At 41.5% G+C, this 16,628-nt stretch overlaps 1 protein-coding gene across 1 annotated transcript in view; it reads left to right on the forward strand.

Annotated features, from left to right (window-relative positions):
• Nucleotides 1-735: 735 nt before the first annotated feature.
• EML6 (EMAP like 6) overlaps nt 736-16,628 on the forward strand; it is an 87,430-nt gene continuing 71,537 nt past the window's right edge. Inside the window, 1 exon segment of the mRNA XM_062489403.1 lies at nt 736-932. Within this exon segment, the coding sequence (XP_062345387.1) occupies nt 736-932 (197 nt within the window).

Below are 16,628 nucleotides of genomic sequence, written 5' to 3' on the forward strand. Positions count from 1 at the left end.
TGAGGTCTCGGAGCACTGCTGAAAAGCCTCAGAAGGCCCCCCAGATGGCTCAGAGTGGCCACAGCACCCATCTAAGAACAGCTCCCCAGACAAGAACTCTCTTATCCAAGAACTCCCCCCATCCAGGCAGAGCTCCCCCATCCAACAGAGCTCCCCTCATGGAACGAGAGCTCCCTTTCCAAGGAGAGCTCCCCCTCCCAGACAGTCCCTTTGCGTTTTAAACACACATGCACTCTGCGGTTCTAGCGCACGGGTTTTATGTTTTCTTCTCTTCCAACTCTGGCCCGAGGGTAGCTATGTTAAAAAGAAGAGCGCCCAGGAAGCTTTGTGCAGGAAGCCAAGAAGGTGCAGCACGGGAGATGCAACGGGGAGACTTTGGCAGGTGGTGCTGGTGACGCACAGAAGTTACTTTGCCTTCGGGAAGAGAAAAAAGCTGCTTATGTAGGTGTGTTTTCGTGGCCCCGAGAAGTTGCCGGTGTCACGGAGCGGCGGCGACTCGTCCTGGGCAGCGGCGGCAGCAGATGATGGTGGCGGCGCGGCGGTAGCACGGCGGCGGGCGGCATCCCGGATCCGCGGATGCGCTGCCCATCCCCAGCCCCATCCCCGCGCAGAAGGGACACCTGAAGCTCCGGCAGGCGGGCGGGGATCGCCGCCGTTCGCAAGGGGAGAGCGTGCCGGGGGAAGGCGGGCCGGCGCTCGGCTGTGTGTGTGCCGGTGGGCAGGGGGCTGGTTATCATGGCGGATCGGACGGCTCCGCGCTGCCAGCTCCGGCTGGAGTGGGTGTACGGCTACCGGGGCCACCAGTGCCGCAACAACCTGTACTACACGGCAGGGAAAGAGGTGGTGTACTTCGTGGCTGGAGTCGGCGTGGTTTACAATACCAGAGAGCACAGCCAGAAATTCTTCCTCGGGCACAACGATGACATTATCAGGTAAGGGGGCTGACTTCTCTGGCGCTAGGGTGGGGTGGGGTTTGAAGGGAAGGGAGGAGAATCTAGTGCTGGCAGAATACCCGCTCCTCGCCTCTTCCAGCTTGGCTTGTACCTGCCGTTTTAAAGCAGCTCAGATTTGTCTCTTGGAGAGCTGAATCTCTAGATACTGTTGATTATCTGTTGATTATCTGATTATCTGTTTGCTTGTTCTGTAAGCAAAGATTGAAAATGTTGCAATAATAAGAGAGGAAGGTTAAGTTTTTCTATTGCACTGCACCAAAAGCAAAGCACTTCATTTAAGCGCTGGAAAGATCTCAGTGCAACAGTGTTGCAAAATCGTGGCTCCAGTACCTTGATGTTGCAAGAGCTGGGATCCCAGCTCATCAATTTTGATCTCATACAGACGGCAGGGGTAGCTCTCCTTGCCCTCAGCAAACTCATCACGAGAGTGCCATAAACCTGACATGTAGCTTAAAATAATCTGGTTTTAATATCATACAGAAAATGTAAATCTAAATCAAGTTCAGCCGTTTGCACTCCAGGCAAAAAAATCCCAAGCATCTGGTGCAAGATGGCTACAGAAGGACAGGTCTTGCTCCTTATCTGTCCAGTTCGTTGTTTCTCAAATTCTGCCTGAGAAGCCGATTTGATGTTTTTGTCCTACAAAAATGCTGGTTTTTTCCCCCTGCACCTCACCAAATAAAAATGCAGTAGCAGTGTTCAAGGTAGTCTTCAAAAAATCTATCCAGAATACAGAAATTTACATCAGTAAAATAGAAAATCAATGTAGCTACTACTTGATGAGAGAAATCTGAGCCTAGAATATCCTTATGAAGGATGTTGCCTGGTGATGCCACTCCTCTGAGCACAGCTATCTGGTGCCCTCCCTGTTCACCCAGTTCAGCATGAATGAAGCTGAATTTCCTGGATGATGTGAAACCAGACAGTCCCAGGTGACTCATGGTGTGGGAGTGCTGTGGGAGCATCTGCTGAAGCCAGAGTTTTGACACTCTGTAACCAAACCACACAATTGTGATCCTTGTTTGAAGAAAGCCATCCACTTTTCCCAGGAAGAGCTTCTGGCTGCTGGGTATCAGCAGCATCATTTTCCCCCCTCTCTAAAATGCATTAAAGCAGCAGCATTTCATCAAGTACAGTGCATATGAGTTTATTTTGGTTCCAAAGGTATTATCAGCTCCAAAAGGCTGCTGAAAATAGATACTGGGCTGCTTAGAGAAGGGTCAGTATTTTAAAGGCATTTGCAGGATCATGAAATTGAAAGTTTTGCTTGTTGTATGGACATAAAACATGGTACTCTTTGATACAGGAAGCATAATCCATGTAGAGAGTAGTGTACTCCTGTGCTTATGTTTGAATCATTGTTATAGCACTTGACAGCACCTCCCTCCCCAAACTGAATGTATTGTACAGCTTCTGAACCCTTTAGTTTAAGACCTGTCACATTAGGAGTTTGCCTTTGGCAGTGTCATATGTAGAAGGCACAGCTGGGATGGAAAGAATGAATGTCTCATATTTGTACTTGGACAGTGCTTCTGCCTATTGTGCTCTTTAAAGACAACTAGAACAATGTGTTCAAAGTAGTTGTGTCTTGAGGGACTTGCTGAATGTCCAACTCATGCTTTGGAAAGATGAGTGTTGTTTCTGATCTGCAATATCATCAGAATTCTAGTGGAAAACCCTAGTTTCCACAAAGGATGAAACATTTAGGTCCAGAAGGTATGAGCAGAAGCCAAGCAACAGTTCATATCAGCAGCCAAGAGCTGTTGCTGTCACCACATGGGGTTTAGGGAAGGACAGGCTATCCAGAATGCTGCTGGAATATTCTGTTGGGTGGTTGCCTGCTTTGCCACTGGTGCACTGTGCAGTCCCTGCTGATCTTAAATCCCATCATTATAAGTACTTGGAAGTAGATGATGCCTTGTGTGGCTGTTGCTGATATGACTGATAAATGTGGGAATATGAATTCTCACATTTTAAGCTTCACAGCTCTCATCCACTTGAGATGTATGGGGTGAATGTAATTACACAGTCTTTCTGAGTTTGTTGGGATTTCCTTGCTTGAGGCCAGCTTCTACACAGTAGGGTGTGCATTTGCGGTCCAACAGGTTGTAATTTCTAAAGAGGTTTGAAGCACTGTTTACTTTTAAAAAATACTGAAAATCACTAAGACTGGGAGACCTTCCAGTGGGAAGATCTTCTGTTTCCAAGGACTGCTGTTATCACCTTCTGGAAATTTTCTTGTGGTTTTGTGCATGCTGTTTTGTTGAAAAAAAAAAAGATAAACCCATGTTAACTTGAAGTTTTTATTGAAGCCATGCAAGGAGATATTTGTCCTCGGTGAAAAGGTGTCCTAGTTTGAAAGACAGGTGTTTGCTAAGGAAAGCAGAAGCTTCCCTTTGGACTGAAAAAAGTGTGATTCTTCCGATTATTATAATTTTGGAATTAAGAGAGCTCTCAGGCAAAGATATGGGGGTAGGAATAACAGTTCTTTACTAGTATATCTAACAAGACAAACAAGAACAACAACAGCTATGAAATTACCCACAAACAGAACAGTAACTCGGTCCCAGTGTTTTTTGGCTGCAGGCACCTTTTCCCTGAGCTGCAGTTCCCGGTGCTGGGGGCGGGCGGGTCCCGCAGAGCCGCAGGAGGGCTGGGGGTGATGGCAGCGCTGTCCCAGGGGGAGAGAGAGATGGAGAGAGAGCTCTCCACTCACGGTGTGGGTCATGGTGCTAAGCAGAGTGCTGGATGGTGGTAGTTCACAGCAAGAAGACAGCCGGGCAGGGTCCGATGGTGGTTTCCCGACGCTGGGATGGGACACAGACGGCGATCGTCCTTCTCGTCCGAACTCCGCGGGGGAAATGTGCCGAGGCCCAGCCTTCCGCTTCCTCTTCTGGCTGTTTGAATCTTGCGGGGTTTCCCTCTTCTCTCTCCTCCCCCTTGTCACCAGGGCCCAGTCAACAGGTATCTTAGCATGACAATGGGGAAAATTCCACAGAGGGAAAAGGGAGAGAACCAACCCCCAACAAAAGGGCATGTGTGTATGTTCAGTATGTTCTCCAAGATTAATAGAATTAATAAAATGTGTCTCTTGTTTTGCATTAAAATAATGCAGCTGGACATAATTTACTTTGGGCTAAAGCAGACCAGAATGTATTGGACTAAATTGTATTGTATTGGAGAATGCCATTTTTTCCAAGATTCACATTTGAAAGGCGAGTTGTGCCTGTACAAGAACTACATGTTCTGCACTCAGTTAATAAGGTCAGTGTTCTAAGCAGGAACAAGGGAATTTGGAATTGTCCTGTTTTCGGTGTGAAGCCACCACCAGGTGCTGTGCTTCCAACCCTTCCTCCTTGAACTTCAGGAGGAGATGAGGTCCTGAACCACCAATTTAACCTTTAAGTGAGCCCTGCTTTGCAGAGGAGTTTGTGACTAACCTCTGGAGCATTTGCTTTGACAGTAATTGAAAACTTTCAAAAGAACAGCTTTTTTTACTTTCATGTTGTGCATTACTTGTAGAACAGTGATGAGTTAGATAAATCCTTGGTTTTCTCTCAGTTAATGTTGAATGGAGACAGTTCTTTCCTGTAATTTTTCTGCAATTTGTGCGTGTAAAAGCCATGGCAAACAGCAAAAATAAATATATATCCAGCTGAGACACTTCTCACTATCACTTAAAATACGACTTATTTTTCTGTTTCTGCAGAAGTCATTTGTTAACAGAGATTCCTAACCCTGAGAAAATTTTCCTTTGGTGTGGTGTTATTTCTTCCTGTTTTTGAGTTCCAAGAATTTCAGCAGTATTGAACAGTAGTCCCGAATATGTTATATTATTATACACCCTGTTTTCTTGTGGAATCTGATGTTTTGTATGTTGTTATGCACTTACAGAAGCATTTTTTGTCCCGACTGCCTCCATGCCAGTCTCTTGTGAGGCAGCAAGCCTGCTCCCTCTCCCAGGTCACTGTACTACCTGCAAAGCCCTCCTGTTATCCATGGATTCCAGAGCTATTGTTTATGTAAGGCTCACAGTGTACCAGCAGCATCGGATTTATCAGAATATTTCTCTGAGTGTGCTGGGGGCTGCCCCTGTGCTGACAGATTGAGATTAAAACCTGTCTGTGCCAATGGGGATGGGATTTACTGGGCTGCAGGAGCCACTGGAGGCCTGGCTTGCTCTGCACAAGGGTCGTTTCAGGAGACAGGAGATGTGTCAGGATGTGGTTTTCTTGTCTTGCTGCTGTGGGGAAAAAAGGAGTCATACGCTTCAAGCAATGTTGTGTATTGCTGACCACAGTAAATATAATTTTGGAATTAGGAAATTGAAGGCAGAGCTATGCAAATCAAAACCTCAGAGACAGAAGATCTGAATTGTACTTTAATCTTTTTATTTAAAATGAAGTGTTATAATATTTCTGTTTGTAGGGTTATGCCTATTTGAAGGGTTCTAAAATATTTTAAATTTGTGTTCAGTTGCCACCATTTGGATGGTGACAGCAGTTGGTTAGAGTGGTTATTATTTATCATCAGTGCACGGGAGCTACACTGTCTGCAGCTTGGGTTAAGCCTGGACTTCAAACACCTGAGGTGGCCCCACAGGACTGGTGAGATTCAGTAACATAAAATGGAGCACAGGAGAGATTTTCAACAACACAAATTCCAGCCAAACTCGACAGAGATGGCACACCTAGGGTGAAGCAGGGTTTTGGGAGCTCTTTTGAGGCAGCAAGTTGTTAAACAGGTTTTGTATGAAAGAAATCAATTCCCCATAAAAACTCCTCTAATCAGCTTCTTGCCTCCTTTGCTTTCAATGATGGAAAATCTGGGCAAAATGCTGTTTATTCCATGAAGATCCTGTGGCCTCTTTTGCCTCTACTTGAGTGCTGTGCTGCACTTAGATTTGAAGCCTTTATCAGGGCATGAGCTGCTACGAGTTGGTTTCTTAAATATCTGTATTAATGCATCAGAGGTGTTAGAATATACAGTTATAGTATCTTATTGAAAGTGATTTAGAAATACTTAGATCAGTTAAAAAGTGGAGAGAAACTCAGCAGGCATTTGTCACTATACGTTGATCAGAATGGTCATCATTTAACCGCAGCCTTTAAGCAGAGCAGCCTAAACCTAATTTTTTAATACATTTTTTCACATTTCCCTCTGTGTTAAGTCTCTGCAACTTTTAAACTTGTTTTATTTCACCTTGGTTTCAGATAGCCAAGAGTCATGATGGTCAGGTAGTGGTATGTAATCACTCTTTACCAGGATGAAAACTCACAGAATATGTTTTCATATGAGTTAACTTAATTTCAGATTAAAAAAAAAATAGCTACAGCTCCAAGTATTGGAATGCTTCTGTGTGGGAGTAGGAGGGGATTTAAGGTCTGTAAAAAGGTCTTCTGCTGACTTGTGACTGCTCAGGTTTTTCAGAACCTTGGTAAAGAGTAAAAATGCCTCCTTTTCTTCCCACCTAAAGACTGTTCTTTGGAACATCAGCTTGTTTTTCATGAGGTGCATTTCTACCCCAGGAACATTTGGCTGTCTGCATTGGCTGTCCAAGAGAATTGAATTGAATTTGAATTGAATTTAAATTCCCTTTTAGAGGTGGTATTTATAAAGACCTGGGAACAGACCTCTAAAGCTTTAGGGAGGCCTGATCTTAAGGCTGATTGTATGTTTATGTCAACCTTCTTTAAGCATTGGAGCAGCACAATGACTTGGTGTGCTTAACCTTATTGCTGGAACTTCTGTGGGTGCTGGCAGTGAAGTCTGTTCTTTCTTTTGTGACAGATGAGTGGAAATACTCTAAAATGATGCTAATTAAAACAACGAAAAAAAAAAAGGCTACTCTCAGAGTGATACAGCAACCCTGTTATTTTGGCTGCCTAACACCCCTGGTTACAACAGATTTTACCAGATTTTTAATAGGGAATTCTGAATGCCTCCATTATTTTAGCAGACATGAATGTTCAAGGCTTAACCCTACATGAAAGTTGCTGACTGGAACTGCAGTTTATATGCAGTAATACTAATATTGATGCCTCCACATGAAAATTTGGCATCTATTCATGACAAACATCTGCTTCCTCATCCTCAGAAACTGTCTTCCATATACAGAGATAAATATTGCAAGTGTCATTTACTGTGGTAGTAACCTACTACTTGAAAAATTAATTGCAATGTAACAGTTTTGGGCAAGATGAGCCATGCCTCTGAAGAAAAATTTTCTGGGTTTTTTAAAAAGGATGCTGTTTATTTCAGAAATTAACTGTAGTAAAAAAACCAATAAAATACACCCTCAGCTTTTTACTTGCAGTAAAGGCTGGAGCCCTTTTGCTTTCACCCTGACTAGGCAGACCATGCTTCCTTCTCTGTATCTCTGTATCCTGAGCTCTTTAACTGGAGGTTAGTCACAGTTAGCTGCTGTCTGACCAGAGAAAGTGTTACATGTAAATTTTTAAACTTTTCCTTTCATCTCTCTAGTGTTTGAGCTCAATTTGTAAGGACCTTTCGGCTCTCCCAGTGCTGGAATCTATGATTGGGTCAAAGCTGAGCTTTCTCTGTGGCTTCTCTCTGACAGCAGATCAGAGATGACACCACTGGGACCTGCTCTCTGGCCCTGGTCACATCAGTGCTGAACATGGACAAGTGTGGCAGCACTTAAATGAGATTTTAGCAGTAGAAAGTTCCTGATCCCTCTAGGATTCTGAGGGATTCTCATCTATTTAGAGATTATTTATTCAAAACAAAAAAAAAATGGAAATGCTGTTCAGTGAAACTGCTCTTTCTTAATGTCTGTAAAACAAGTTTATAATATACAGTTATGTTCCTGATTCAAGGTCTTGTGCAGATGCAGTGATTGTTGCATGTGTGCTGGCCTTTTACTTCCACAAGGGGTTTGTTTGGGCTTTTTAAAATATGTGGCATCTGGGAGTGGCCACAATTTTCTAAAAAGATATTATATCGAGTCTTTATGAAAGCTGTCTTTAGTTGAAAGAGCTATTTTAAAGCTTTTGCTTGTCAGACTTACCAGGTTTGTGTGTTTCTGGGATCTCAAGCTGCTTTAGGATGGGCATCTCTGTGCTGCAGTCCCTCCTTCCCAAGAGGAGTATAACGTACCTGCCTCTCCCCTGAGGAGTTCTCCTTGTGGTTTTGTTGGGTGTGTGGCTGTGGCCTTGTAGTGACCTATTCCTCTGCTGTCACCTGCCTGGCTTGTCTGGCTGTGTAAACATGAGGTTTGGTACAGCTCAGGGTCTAACCCAGACATTCCCCAGGTTCTGCCTTGGTTGGGAAGCCCTTTTACATCTTAATACTGGAACTAGGTTTTAAAGAGTTGCACCTGGTTGCAGAAAAAAGAATTTTACAAAGGGTACTTAGGACAAGTAGCCCACTCAAATCCCAGAATGCTGCTGCATTCCTATATATGTGTATTTACTTAGCTGCACCTTGTGTAACTCTGTGGGTCTGGCAGGTTTCATTAATTGTGTCAATAAGTAATAATTCATTGAGCATTTGCAAAAGATGCACAACAGAGTATTACCTTCCATATGCGCTCCATTCTCTTCTTTGAGACTTGATGAGATTTTTAATTGTTTAATGTTGTTAAATATGGTATCAAAGAAATGAGACTTTCTTTTTCTTTTCTTTTGTGTGTGGCATTTTCCTCCTCCTTTTACTTCCCACATTGCATTCTTTAATCAGTTGTTTTTTACATTACATGTCATACCATTCAGAATGCACTCAAAATTTTGGGGCCTTCTTTTGGATATGGGACTACTTGGAATATAGAGTTTGTGATATGATTGTATCACAGATCGCCAAATAAATACTTCCAATTAATTTCAAATGAAAATCTGACATTTCATATTGTGACAGAATATTTTGGAAAAGAATAAATTAAGACACCTAATTCCCATTATTTCTCTTCCATTAAGTGGAGGAAGAACACTTTTTAAAGGAATCTACACATCTGTTTTAGGCTCATCTCTCTTCTGTCTTATCTCATCTCTGGCAAGGACAGTTCAGACTATTAAAATTCTTCCTTTATCTTTTTAAGTTATCCTTATATCCTTTTAAAAATCACTTTTCATAAATTCAGGTACTACTTGGCAGAACACTAACAGTTTTGTGAAAAAAACAATTTTATAAATAATTGGAATCTCAAGAAAATAGATAGAAAGTATTTTCTTCCTTTGAAAGAGAATATAGCCAAAAACATAATTTTGAGGGCTTTGTGGTTTTTGTTAGTTTTATTTTAATATTTAGTTTTCCCATGGCTTCTATCAGATTTATTTTTTTTCTCGCTTAAGGATATTAATTTCATGGAGAGAGAAATAAAATACAGCATGAAAAACACCATTTTAGTTTTGTTTGCAAAATGAGCAGAGTGCAGACACCTCACACTGGCTCTCGGCTGCTCCCTTCCCAGACAGAACTTGTCCATTGTAATTCTTAACTTAGGTTTATACTGAAGAATTTGATGTGGTATATCTTTTTGTCTTGTCTGGCACGGGTGAAAAGGATGAAGGAAAAAGGATATTTTGCTCAGGAAAACGGTAAGAGAATAGAAAAGCAAGTAGATATCGGAACTGTTATCAAGGGCATGTGAAGGCTTCTTTTAATAGCTTGTCATTTTTAAAGCTCTGGAAGAAATGAGGATCTTCTATGAGCGCTGCAGAGACCTGTTTTCTGTGTCCCTGAACACAACCAAGTGTGTTGCTATTTCCCTCTCCTGGCTGTCTGCCATGGTATGGTTAAATCTGGAAGTGTGCCCAATCCTGCTGAACGCACTGGATTAGCAGATTTTATGGGAGCAGCACCGCCCTCATCTTGCCCTGGGCTTGTGTTCCGAGGTCCTGCTCAGCTCCAGCCTCCGGTGCCGGAGGAGCCATGGGCAGAGCCCACCCCTTCGTGCGGCAGGCACAGGGCACGGGCACTGCTCTGTGAACCGAGGCAGAAGGACGCACAGGGGATGGAATGAGCAGGGAGATGTGCTGTACTCTCCTCACGAGTTCAGCCGTGGCTGAAACCTGCACTCTCCCCTACTGGGAAGGGGAAGGCAAACCCCCCGGTAACACCCGTGATACCATAAACTAGAGAAAAACCCCAAGTACTAGCAAATGACAAGCAGTAAACCAGATTATAACTGCCTGAAGCTACATGCTGCCAGGCAGTTACATAATGGCACAAAGCTCTCCAGCCGCCACTGCAGCAATGAGCCTAAAATACAGCAAAAAGGGCTCTGATGAGCTTGGCTTTCTGAGGTTTCACTGAAAGCAAAACTCCACGTTCCCAGTCTCTGCTCTGAAGAGTTGGCTAAGAAACCAAAAGAAAAATAATAGTAATAGGTAAGAAAATGAGTCTCAGTGCTTACATAAAAACATAGAAAGACACAATTCCATGTTTGTTTATATAACTCCTGATATTAGTCTCACAAAACAGAAGTTTGAAAGGCATTATTTGGATCATGGTAATCTTCCTCAAATACAGCATATAATGAATTTTGGCGGTGTCATGATTTCACACCTGCTCTTTCCTATTTGTGTCTGTGACTGGCTGCACATCCATTAAAACACAGGTAAAATTAATAACTGTTTGGATAATTAATAATTTTATATTGCATTAAAAGACGTGTTTTGAATTATGGGGAGGGTCCTTTATTCTGAGGGTGCCTAGTGCAGCTGGTTCTGTGGAAGGATAGATAAGCTGAAGTGTTTTGTGAGCATCTTTTCAAAATGTCTGATGAGTCTTTCAACAGAACAGGAAGGTTGGTGAACGCTTCCAGTGACATTCTGATTCCTCACAAATTGATACGCTGAAAGTTTTACTTATGGAAAACATTAATTTAACAACGTGGCATAATTCTCTATTTGAAATTTGCTGTATTTACATTTGAAAAGAGTTCATTTTGAAGCGACTGTGAAGCAGTCCCACAAACATAACAAGTTACTGCTGGGCTGGATTTGGGTGTGGTTTGTGGGCTTTGAGCAGCACGTCACGTATTTGTGTGGTTTCTTTCCATTGTCTGCCTACCGCTCAGGACCTGAGCTTATGCCACACGCAACGGCAGCTTTCCTCAAACCTCTACCAGGTTTGTTGCCTAAAATAACACTAAATAGAGGTTCTGATCCTTGTCCCTTCAGGTTTTTCCCCAGCTATCCATTTTGTAGCCAGCACAGAAGGGGAGTTATCTGATTGAGAGAACTTGCTGAATTCCCAGACTCTGTCCTCAGTTTTTGCTGTTTCTCTTCCCTTTCTGTGGAGTTACCACACATCATAATTTACTTTCCAGCCATGGTGATGACTCAATGGGCACTGCCTTATCTGAGAACCTATGAATTGCTCTACAAATTGCACAGGTGGATCGTTTTAAAAGCTTGGAAGTAAACTAATCTTCCATGTCTAAAATTTCTAGAAAATACTTGAATTTTCAGGGCTTGTTTGTGTGCTTTGATGGGAAGCAGGCTGTGGATCTTTAACTTCCCAGAGCCTGGTGGATACACGAGTGAGACTAGGCATGTGAGGAAATGTTAAATCTGCATGGGAGATGGGTGACAACTATTTATTTTTGTAAATGCCTATTTTAAGAATATTGTAAATCTGAACAGGGAGTCTTGTTCTCTGAGTGCTGGACTTATGTGAGATAAAACATGATTTTCCTGTAAAGGAGCTGAGAAAGCAGCACGCATTTGTCTGAGCAAGGAATATTTTGGCACTTGTGTCTACATCAGTATAACTTTGTAATTGTAATTTTGTTGCCTGTTAGACCTAGTGAAGGGTTGTAAAATAATTTAAATTAGGAATAACCATGTATTTTGTGTTTCAGACGAGGACAGATTAAATTAGGTTTGGATACACCACTGTTAAATGTCAGCTCTTCAGAATACCCTGTTTCTTGCTGTATTCAGTAGTTATTTGAATGTGTATTGCATTTCACATTTTCCCCATGATATCTATTATTTTTCATCTTCAATCTGTGGGACTGCCCACTGCCTAGGGGTAAATGTTCTTTTGCCTTATAATTTAGTTTGGTAGGACTTACTTTATACAAGATGACAGTTTAGTGACTGTTAGGGGTTGGTCTTTTCCCTTTTTCTGCTGTGGAATTTTCCCCATTGTCATGCTAAGTTACCTGTTGATTAGGCCCTCCTGGCAGGGGAAGGGAGCAGGGGAAGGGGGGAGGGGAGGGAAGAGGGAAACCCCTCGATATCCAAACAGCTGGAAGAGCAGACGGAAGGCTCTGGCTCGCCCCATTTAACCCGCGGAGTTCGGACGAGGACAATCGCTGCCTCTGATCGCAGCCCTCCCATCCCAGCGTCGGGAGCCATCCTCACTGCTGTGGGACCCTGCCCTGCTGCCTTCTCGCTTTAACCTGCCATCATCCAGCACTCTGCTGAGCACTGGGACCGACACCGTGAGCGGAGAGCTCTCTCTCCATCTCTCTCTCCCCCTGGGACAGCGCTGCCATCACCCCCAGCCCTCCTGCGGCTCTGCGGGACCTGCCCGCCCCCAGCACCAGGAACTGCAGCTCAGGGAAAAGGTGCCTGCAGCCAAAAAACACTGGGACTGAGTTACTGTTCTGTTTGTGGGTAATTTCATAGCTGTTGTTGTTCTTGTTTGTCTTGTTAGATATACTAGTAAAGAACTGTTATTCCTACCCCCATATCTTTGCCTGAGAGCTCCCTTAATTCTAAAATTATAATAATTTGTAGGGAGGAGGGATCACACTCTTCATTTCAAAGGGAGGCTTCTGCTTTTCTTAGTAAATACCTGTCTTTCAAACCAGAACATTGGCACTGCACACTTTTTTCCCCCTCTTTCTTCCTCACTGTCAGATATAACAATTTAATCAGCCTGAGCCCCTCAAAACTGAATGTCTGCTGCAGCTGTCACAGGCTACTATCGACAGAGCTGGAGTTTCTGTGATCCACCTCAGACATTGTCAGGATTGTGTTCAGGGCTTTTTAACATATGTACACACACAAATACATATAAATAGTGTGTATATATACACACACACACACACACACAAAATATTATTATATAATTATGCAGTGTTATATAATGCATAAATATAAAGAAATTATATATTTTGCTTTCAAATAAGTTGTTGACTAAATGTCATCACACAATTACCCCTTTCACTTCTCTCTTTTCTGTGCTGGAGGAAGCAGTGAGGAGTGGTGTCCCTTCATTCCATTTATGAAGAGACTGCACTTAAACCTGGAATTTCTAAGCAGTTGGGACTGGGTTGAGTTGTTCTATATTGGCACATCTAAGCTTTCTCTGAGTGCTAGTAGAAATTTAGGCTCCTAGGAAATGTTTCCAGTAAAAAAAGAGAAATCTCTTGCATTGTGAGAGGAGGGTTTTTTTCCCTCTAGTATGTGACCAAAATTTTAACAAGAAAAAAGAAGGTGAGAGGCGCCAAAAAAACCAATTTCCACAACTGTGGTTTGTTCTCTGGGGCTTCGGCTGTGGCTTTAGGACAACATGCCCAAATATGTTAAAACAGAAGAGCTTCACTGTATGTCAGCATGAATTTAAGGCATCAGACATTGAATTCTGCTCAGGAGGTCCTGGGGATTTTTAGCTCTTAATTTCTCTCTTCTGAAGACAGACTGTAGCATTCCAAATGTCATTTTCTGTTATGTCCTGCACTGGTTATTCCTATGGGAATGTTAGCATACTGTTTCTAACATGTTGGATTTCAGTTTTTCTCCTGGCTCCCTGGAGTCAGTGAGGTAGAACTGCTTCACTGGTACCTCTGGCATCCACCTCCACAAATGGGAAAGTTCCCACTGAACTCCTCCCATAGAGGAGCTTGATCTCTTATTTCATTCTTGGATTGCTCATGGATGTGGGACTTCCCAGACCTCGTTGTGCATACACCATGCATACACAATGCATACACATTCCACCTATCTCACCTTGAAAATGTGAGCATATGATTTTGGTCAGCTCTTTCAGAAACCAGCAAAAGCCCTGAGGAATTTGGTTCACAGAAAAAATTGGCAGCATCTCATACATTCTGAACATAAACTTTATTTTTCTTAATTATAATCCTCATTTATATTTTAGATTATGCTTCATTTGATTGAATATTTTTTCCTTTTTTCTTAAATTAATTTTATTTATATTTCTTACATTGTTGTAACAAGAAGACCCAGCTGACAGAGTGAATAAAGATGAGTGCTTCCCATCAGCCTTCAGGGAGATGACTTCAGAGTTATCAATTAAACTCCCACTCAGCTGCTGGAATCTGCTCTTCATCCTGACCCCACAGTCACCCCCTGAAGGCTGCCTCAGTCTCTCTAACTCTGAGACATTCAGACTAATATATGGGAAGTTTCTTTGCTGTCTTTGTTCCTCTTCATTCTTTTTGGTTTTTTTGCTTGTTCCATTCCCACCCTTCTGTGTAAAAAATCCATATTTATGCTGTGGCTCCTCCCCTGAGTGGTTGAGGGCTATTCAGTTCATCAGTAGAGACTGTTTGTTCTGAAGACAAAGGGTTGTACCCAAAACACTCACCTGAAACCTAAGAGAAAACAACTTTTCTATGGAACACATTATTTCCATATGCCTAAGAGGAACTGGGACTCAAATGTGTGTATTACCTGTAAAGGCATTAAATGGAAACCTACAAAGGCTCCTCTTCCTAAACCTACATCTGGAAGTGAAGGAGGTTTTAAAATGAGGAACTGTTGGAAAATAGATGGCAATCTCCAGGATCTAAGGGTTTTTTTTGGTGTTGTACCTGGAAGTTGTAGAACACTGATAAAGAGGTGACATCCTATTAGACCTGGATAATTTAGAAAAAGTTAAAAACCTCAGCCAGTGAGCCCTATTTTCAGCCAAATAAGATACCTTGAATGTTATTACACTGAAGTGCAATCACTTCAGTAATTTTCTAATTAAATTAAAAAGTTACTATTATCTAATACGATGTTAAACAAAACGGTGTTATTTAAGGTGTGTTCCAATCAGGTTATGAATTGCATTTCCAAAGTAAAAGTGCAAACATTTCTAGATATATTTATGGCTTTTTATAAGATCATTAAAGCCAAAGTATATAATTTTATTATTTTAATATATAAATAATGAATATAGAATAAAGTTTTGGCTTTCAATTTCTTTTTCTAATTCTGAGGTGATTACAGATATTCTTTAACTTATTCCAGCTGCCCAAATAATACAGAAATAAAAGCAAATATATGCAAAATGCATTGAACAAATTAACATACATTAAAATTCTGGTTGTTTCTCGACTCGTCTGACATTTTTGCAAGAGAGAGTAGAATGTGGATAATGCTTCCCACATCAGTCATCTCTATTATTGCTTTCAGAAATACAGATTGATCAGAAAATACTGACAGCTGTATTTTCAGCTGATTTGCAAGTGTATCAGTACTGCAGACTGTAATATAGATATTTTAAACCAGCAAACTTAGGTACTACAGCCATGGATCTCTTCTCAGTTTTATTCTTCCTTCTATGACAAAGTTGGGAATTCCTCCAATGCACCCTTTCCAAATAAAGTCTGTTTCCCATTTGATCTGTTTGTCTATACTGGGAGCACAACAGAAGTTCTAAATCCCCAAATCAGCTCAGAAGCTGTTTTGTAGGACAAAATTCTAATAGCAATACCCTGAGGTGTGTCCCACAGACCCTGGGGAGGCAGTAACTTGATTTAGCTGAATTTATTGTGTTCAAATCCTACATTTTAATATGCATTTAAAACATTAGGATTGTGGAAACCGCTCTGGGGAAAACATTGTTTTGATGCATTTCACTGCAGTAGTTGGAGCAGAGACAGGGAATGTGTGATGCTCTTGGCACATTGGTATTGACTTGTGATGTTTGGACTCTCCAGAGTAAGATTTTCTATTGTAGAAGTCTAAAAAGTAATTTGGTTTTCTAGTCCTGATGAATTATAACTTCTCATCTGAAAATGCTGCTCATATCCATATGGGCCTGAAAAAATACGTCTTTAGAGCTTGTACAGCCCCATGTGAGATTCCAGAAGGCAAAGGAATATTTTACTTTGGCTTGTGTAATTATTATTAATGTTTACATTTGAAGCTGCTTTCTTTCACTTCATTAGACAGTGGATTGATGGAATAATAAAATGGACTTTCTCAGGCAGCCTGCTTTTTATGGCCCTCCAGACTGGGGTGAACTTTATTTTCCAAGTAACTAATAAAATCATTCCCTTCTTTTCTCCTTAGTTTAATAGTTTTTAAAATAAAAGCAGATAAAGTACTTACAAAACATGGCAGTACATGAATTAGAGGAAATTTTCAATAACATCACAGGAAAAAACTAAGGATTAAAAAGAAATTGGAAGAAGTTAAAGAAAATTGGAAAAGTTAAAATATTTTTAGACACTATACAAAGTTGATTTGGCAACTAAGCATCACAGAATTATTGTTTTACACATAAAAATAATCAATAAGCCAAGAAACACACAAAAATTAGAATAAACCTTTTTCCTGATTATAATTTCTATATACAATTATAAAAATGATCAAGGTGAATTTCTGCCTTTTACTAGATGCAGGTGCAGCTTCTTTAATTCACAGACTTCTGGGGTTTTACACAAAGGGCAACAGTTTCCTACTATTTTAGTAATTTCTGTAAAGATAAACTCAGCATGTCTGAGTGAAGGAAGATGTGTCT

Source organism: Cinclus cinclus, chromosome 3, assembly GCF_963662255.1.
Source record: "Cinclus cinclus chromosome 3, bCinCin1.1, whole genome shotgun sequence".
Lineage (NCBI taxonomy): Eukaryota > Metazoa > Chordata > Aves > Passeriformes > Cinclidae > Cinclus > Cinclus cinclus.